Here is a 7,500-nt window from a genome sequence, read left to right as displayed (position 1 = left end):
GTGTTCATACGTGTATGTGTGTGAGTGTGGGTGGGTAGTTGGTTGTGTGTGTGTGTGTGTGTGTGTGTGTGTGTGTGTGTGTGTGTGTGTGGTGGGGGTGAGGGTATTTCTGCTTATTGGATATTTTTTGGGACTTTCTTGTGTGTGTGTGTGTGTGTGTGTGTGTGTGTGTGTGTGTGTGTGTGTGTGGTGAGGGTGTTTCTACTTATTGGATATTTCTTGGGACTTTCTTGTTATGCATGGGGCTAGCATATTCATGTATTCAAATAAGCTGAAAGTTCTTTGCTTGTATGCTAATATATTGGAAGCACGAAGTTTTTTTTTCTTAATTTTTTTTTCGTAGGTATACTTGTTTGTGCAGGATTAGATTCGTTACTGTTATCAAGTGAAGGTTTTAATTTTGTTATGAATGATTTATTATTATTGTTGTGTGTGTACCAACACTCGCAGTCTCAGTTACAAGTCTGTAAAAATGTTTTTCATTATGATTATGTCTCCTCATGAAATTCAGTTTTCTGTGTTTCAACTCCAGACTTGATAATTCATGAACCATGTGTGACTGTGTCTTATCAGGAATTTTTGTGTGTGTGTGTGCGTGTGTGTGTGTGTGTGTGTGTGTGTGTGTGTGTGTGTGTGTGTGTGTGTGTTCAACTCCAGACTTGATATGACCATGTATGTGACTAGCTGAAAAAGAAGAAGAAGAAGTAGAAGTAGAAGAAGAAGGAAAGATATCATGTTCAACCCAAAATGTTTGATTGTTGATTTCCAGAATGTATTGTCTTTATTCAATAAACTGTTAAAAGTGGATGGAACTGATTTTGTGTGTGTGTGTGTGTGTGTGTGTGTGTGTGTGTGTGTGTGTGTGTGTGTGTGTGTTGCCTCACTTGCATGATGGACGCGCGTGCGCAAACACACACACACACACACGAACACACACACGCGCGCCCGAACCCGCACCCCCACCTCCACACATACACGAACAACCCCTACACACACACACACACACACACACACATAATCAGAAATGGGTGCACTCAAACACACACACACAAACAAACACACTGACACAAACACACACACACACACACACACACTCCACGCGCACCACACCTCCAACCCAACCTTCATACACACGCGCGTGCAGTTCTATGCTGGATGATAGGTACAGCAATGTTCGGTTTATTATTGATTTCCTTTGAAAGTCTTTATAGTACAAAATGGACACAAAACATATGATACCTTAAGGAAGGACCCCCCCCCCAAAAAAAAAAAAAAGGAGCAGTAGAAAGAGGAGGAGGAGGGGGAAAAGAAGAAGGAGGAGGAGGAGAGGAAGAAGGAGGAGGATGAGAAGAGGAAGGAAAAGAAGAAAAGGATGAAGAATAAGAAGAAGAGGAAGGAGAAGAAGGAGGAGGAATAGAAGGAGAAGAAGAAGAGGATGAAAAAGGAGAAGAGGAAGAAGAAGGAGGAGGAGAAGAAGAAGAAGAAGAGGATGAAAAAGAAGGAGAAGAGGAAGAAGGAGGAGGAGGGGAAGAAGAAGAAGAAGAAGAAGGAGGATGAAGAAGAAGGTGGAGGAGGAGAAGAAGAAGAAGAAGAAGCGGATGATGAAGAAGGAGGAGGAGGCGAAGAAGAAGAAGAAGAAGAAGAAGAAAAAGATTGGAGAGTAGCTGGGGAATAATGAGCTGTACAGACAGACACAATAACACTAAACATAGGAACGAGACAGATAAACACAAGCGTATGTACGTAATAATCTAGACCTCTACATCGTCTTCTGCTCAGATCACTATCTTAGACACAATCAAATATGTGCAGTTTCTTAATCAAAATGATTATGCTAAAAACAAATTTTGAACATAATTATTATGTTCCTGAATATAATTCATCTGTCCTTAAAATGTGATCATTTATATAATTTGTCTTTCCTTAGTTTCATTTGTAATATGTAGACTTATGCATCGTCTTCTGCTTGTCTTAGCAGATACAATTATAATTTATTATTATGTGCAGTTTCTCAATCGAAATATATATATATTTTTTTAAAACCCAAAAAAACAAAAGCAAACAGATACAATTATATGTGCAGTTTCTCAATCGAAATATCAAAAAAAGATTCTTAATATGTTCCTTAATATCATTTTTGTCTTTCCTTTTAAAATGTGATCATTAATACAATTTGTCTGTCCTAAGTTTGAAATGTGACATGTAGACATATACATGGTCTCCTGTTTAACGTATTGGATACAACCATATGTGCAGTTTCTCAATCAAAATGATATGATTATATATATATATATATATATATATATATATATATATATATATATATATATATATATATATATTTGAAATCAAAAATAAAAATCTTTTCAGATATGTTCATGAATATGATTTGTCTTTCCCTAAAATGAGATCATTAATATAATTTGTCTTTTCTTTGTTTGATTTACACGTTTATCAAAAACAGATGCAATTCGCGATTCAATCGAAATGTCTTCATAATCACTGTCCAAAGATTTAGGCTAAAGAGAAGTTTTAGCCTCCTCGTGTGAGCTGATTTTCAATTCCTTTTTTTTTTTTTTTTTTTTTTTTTTAACGCAAAGACACACGAATTTCATTCACCAATACACAACGTTTGGTCAATAAGGAACATTAAGACTCACACCCGCAGCGAGACAACACCCAGTTATTAGGACAAAAACACCATGCGGTAAATCTATTGGTTGGAAAGAGCACAGTGGGCGGAACCTGTTATTCAAAGTAGCCCAGGGCAGGAGGAGCCTGTTATTCAAAATAGCCCAGGGTAGGAGGAACCTGTTATTCAAATAGCCAGGGTAGGCGGGGCCTATTATTCAAAATAGCCCCCAGGTAGAAGGAGCCTGTTATTCAAATAGCCGGGTAGGCGGAGCCTGTTATTCAAAATAGCCCAGGGCAGGTGGAGCCTGTTATTCAAATAGCCGGGTAGGAGGAGCCAATCTGCAGACCGGATTTATGATTGACGTCCCAAGTTTGTATGGACAGACTTGCCCCTCCCAGGCGAACGTTGCAAATGGAGTTCGGGGATTCGAACGCGCAGATTGTGTAGATGGCCAGGTCGAACTCTGGGCTGCTGCCCAGGAAAAAGGACCCCAGAGCTTTGGTGGCGTCACGGCTGGATGTGGAGGGTCTCCAGGCAAAATTGGCACCGATCACATAAGGCACCGTCTGTCAGAAAATAATTATACGTGCACATGATAAATTATTGTCTGACGGGCGCCATAGCCGAATGGTTAAAGCGTTGGACTTTCAGTCTGAGGGTCCCGGGTTCGAATCACGGTGACGGCGCCTGGTGGGTGAAGGGTGGAGATTTTTACGATCTCCCAGGTCAACATATGTGCAGACCTGCCAGTGCCTGAACCCCCTTCGTGTGTATACGCAAGCATAAGATCAAATACGCACGTTAAAGATCCTGTGATCCATATCAGCGTTCGGTGGGTTATGGAAACAAGAACATACCCAGCATGCACAACCCCGAAAGCAGAGTATGGCTGCCTATATGGCGGGGTAAAAACGGTCATACATGTAAAAAGCCCACTCGCGTATATACGAGTGAACGTGGGAGTTGAAGCCCATGAACACAGAAGAAGAAGAAGAAGAAGAAGATTATTGTCTGTTATACAGGATGGTTCGTCTGGGTGGTAGTGTACGTGACAAGCGTTCTTTGTATTGAAGGAAGGAATGTATCCTTTTGTTTTTGTGTCTGTCTGTTTGTCTCTCTCTCTCTTTCTCTCAGCCATTACCTTTTCTCTCTCCCTCTCTTCCCTCGCTCTCTCTTTCTGTATATGTGTCTCTGTCTGTAAATGTCTGTTGGTCTGTCTGCCTCTAAGCCACACAGAGACACATGTATACAAACACACTGGCAGACACATGCACACACGCAAAAACACACATACACGCAAGCAAGCGCGCACACACACACACACACACACACACAAACATGAAAGCAAGCAGCCACACACACACACACACACACACACACACACACAGAGGCACACACATGGTGTTTATAAAATATATGTGAACATAAGAAAGTCACACACCCACAGACACACACACCCACACACAAAGAACAACCAAACACATAAGCAAACTGGATCTAGGCGAATCGGTACCACCAAATAATTTTGGTGAATGTCTGTCTGTCTGTCTGTCTGTCTCTCTCTAAGCCACACAGAGACACATGTATACAAACACACTGGCAGACACACGCACACACGCAAAAACACACAAACATGAAAGGAAGCGCGCGCGCGCACACACACACACACAAACATGAAAGCAAGCAACCACACACACACACACACACAACACACACACACACACACACACACACACACACACACACACAGAGGCACACACATGGTGTTTATAAAATATAATTATGTGAATCGGTACCACCAAATAATTTTAGTGATAGGTGAGACAGACATAGGCTGAACGAGACCAACACCTCCGCCTTGCACACCCACCTTAATTCCGCGCACATATCCAAAGTAATTGATTCTCCCAAGACGCTCCTCTTGGTAAAACTGGAGCCAGCTGTGGAAACCGGAAACGGATTTACTTCCGCCGGAAACACGCAACTCGCCCACCATCACGTGCTCGAAGCCGCTGCTGTCCAAGATGGCGGAGGCCGAGCTAGATCGGGGGTAGAGGTCGAACCACAGGTTGTAAAACTTGGTCTTGAAATCCTCGTCGCTTGAGACATGACCTGCGTGGGAATTCAAAAGAGGTTTTCATCATCATCTTCTTCTTCCACTTCTTCTTCGTTCGTGGGCTGCAAACTCCCACGTTCACTCGAACTGATGAACACGAGTGGGCTTTTACGTGTATGACCGTTTTTAACCCCCCGCCATGTTGGCAGCCATACTCCGTTTTCGGGGGTGTGTGCATGCTGGGTGTGATCTTGTCTCCATAACCCACCGAACACTGACATGGATTACAGGATCTTTAACGTGCGATTTTAATCTTCTGCTTGCGTACACACACGAAATGGGTTCAGGCACAAAGCAGGTCTGCACATAATATGTTGGCCTGGGAGATCGGAAAAAATTTCCACCCTTTACCCACCAGGCGCCGTCACCGAGATTCGAACCCCGGACCCTCAGATTGACAGTCCAACGCTTTAACCACTCGGCTATTGCGCCCGTCAGATTTCTATCAAAGTAATGATACTATGGGTATTCACTTCACAGCGTCTATCCTTGGTCAGAGACCAAGCTGTATAGTATGCGAGGTTACAATCAGTGGAGTCATTTTCTACAACATCTATGCTGCCTGCCTACCTGGGCATAGATCTGACTGCTAATGATTCGTTTCCTTTGTCACTTTCGCTTCCGTTTTTAACGCACGCACGCACACACACACACACACAAACACACACACACACGCACATGCGCAAACACACATACACACACACACAAACAAGAACACCGCCACAGACACACACACACACACACACACACACACACTCGCGCGCAACCCCACCCCACCTCAACACAACACCCCCTCCACCAACACCTTCCTCCCTCTTCCTCCCTCCCAGTCCCCCCCCCTCCACCCCCCTACACACACACACCTCACACCAACACCCCCCATCCACTGCACACACACACACACACTCACACACCTCACACACACACACCAACACACACACAATCACTCACACCAACCACCACCACCACCCCCCACACACACATACACCCCCCACCCATCCTACCGCCACCCACACACCCCCACACACACGCACCACAGCACAACACTCCCTTCGCCTCCTCCCCACACCCCCCTCCCCTCTCTCTCCAACCCTCTCTCCCTCCATCCCCGCCGTACACACACACACACACACACACACACACACACACACACCCCATCATCCCTCCCCCTACCACACACACATCCCCCTGTTCCATACCACTGCACTCTCCGCCTGCACGCACACAAACACAGTGGAATGATGGCCTAGAGGTAACGCGTCCGCTTTGGAGGCGAGAGAATCTGAGCGCGCTGGTTCGAATCACGGCTCAGCCGCCGATATTTTCTCCCCCTCCACTAGACCTTGAGTGGTGGTCTGGACGCTAGTCATTCGGATGAGACGATAAACCGAGGTCCCGTGTGCTAGCATGCACTTAGCGCAGGTAAAAGAACCCACGGGCAACAAAAGGGTTGTTCCTGGCAAAATTCTGTAGAAAAATCCACTTCGGTAGGAAAAACAAATAAAACTGCACGCAGGGAAAAAAAAAAAAGAGTGGCGCTGTAGTGTAGCGACGCGCTCTCCCTGGGGGAGAGCAGCCCGAATTTCACACAGAGAAATCTGTTGTGATAAAATGAAATACAAATACAAATGCAAATACAAATACAAAACACACCATTACCTTTACACAGTAGGAACTCGTACAGCTTGTTAAAGATGGCTGTAGCCCTCAGCAGGGAATAGAGGTCGTCCATCTCAGCCTTTTCCGCCGAGCTGAGGAAGTCGCTGGTGCCGATAAAGCTGTCGTAGTTGTCCAGCAGGGCCAGAAAGGCGGCGAAGGTCGGCTTGGCGTTAAACACCGATTGGTCGACGAAGCTGAACAGCCTGTGGAAGCGGGGTGGGGGTGGGGGTGGGGTTGAGAAAGAAGAAGAAAATATGGAGAAAAAAAAAAAAAGACAGAAAAAAATGGAGTGTGTGTGTAGTGTGTGTGTGTGTGTGTGTGTGTGTGTGTGTGTGTGTGTGTGTGTGTGTGTGTGTGTGTGTGTGTGTGTGTGTGTGTGTGTGTGTGTGTGTAGTGTGTGCGTGTGTGTAGTGTGTGCGTGTGTGTGTGCAGTGTGTGTGTGTGTGTGTGTGTGTGTGTGTGTGTGTGTGTGTGTAGTGTGTGTGTGTGTAGTGTGTGTGTAGTGTGTGTGTATTCATGCGCTGGCGGAGGGGTGGGGATGGGGGTGATTGGGGGAGGGGGGGGGTGGCGTTTGTGTGCGTGTGCGTGTGCGTGTGTGTGTGTGTGTGTAGTGTGTTGTGTGTGTGTGTGTGTGTGTGTGTGTGTGTAGAGTGTGTAGAGTGTGTAGTGTGTGTAGTGTGTGTGTGTGTGTGTGTGCGTGTGACTGTGCGATCCAAATTATTCATTGTGGTTTTACGCGCAGCTTACTTTCCCGGGGACATGTCGGCCGTGTTCCCGTCAGAAACCTGGGCTTGCCAGTCGGCGGTGTACTCCGATGACGTCATTCTGTTGACGTCATTGGCCCAGAAGTACTCTGTGACGTCAGCCAGGGCCTCGCAAGCGCCTCCTCCACCTGCACGCGAGATGACGTCAGAACGCTGTGATGTCAAAGGAGCAGGGGGGGGTGGGGGTGGGGGTTGTGGGGGGGAGGGGAGGGGGGGGGACACACTATCTAATTGGAGAGGAAGAGCATGAGACATGTCTCACGATACATCTTCTTCTTCTGCGTTCACTCGTATGTACACGAGTGGACTTTTACGTGTATGACCCG

General features: G+C 45.7%; 1 protein-coding gene across 1 annotated transcript in view; it reads right to left on the bottom strand.

Moving 5' to 3' along the window:
• Positions 1-2,450: 2,450 nt before the first annotated feature.
• The window catches only part of LOC143277210 (uridylate-specific endoribonuclease D-like), a 13,327-nt gene continuing 8,277 nt past the window's right edge, over positions 2,451-7,500 (bottom strand). The window contains exons 4-7 of the mRNA XM_076581996.1: positions 7,158-7,302; positions 6,411-6,613; positions 4,506-4,747; positions 2,451-3,201 (exon numbers count right to left, since the gene is read on the bottom strand). Of these exons, the coding sequence (XP_076438111.1) occupies positions 2,947-3,201; positions 4,506-4,747; positions 6,411-6,613; positions 7,158-7,302 (845 nt within the window). The 3' untranslated portion in view covers positions 2,451-2,946. The remainder of the gene's footprint in view (positions 3,202-4,505; positions 4,748-6,410; positions 6,614-7,157; positions 7,303-7,500) is intronic.

The sequence above is a fragment of the Babylonia areolata genome, chromosome 33, assembly GCF_041734735.1.
Source record: "Babylonia areolata isolate BAREFJ2019XMU chromosome 33, ASM4173473v1, whole genome shotgun sequence".
NCBI classification, from domain to species: Eukaryota; Metazoa; Mollusca; class Gastropoda; order Neogastropoda; family Buccinidae; genus Babylonia; species Babylonia areolata.
The sequence above is the reverse complement of the archived record's forward strand: the minus strand, read 5'-3'. Positions and strand labels throughout refer to the sequence as shown.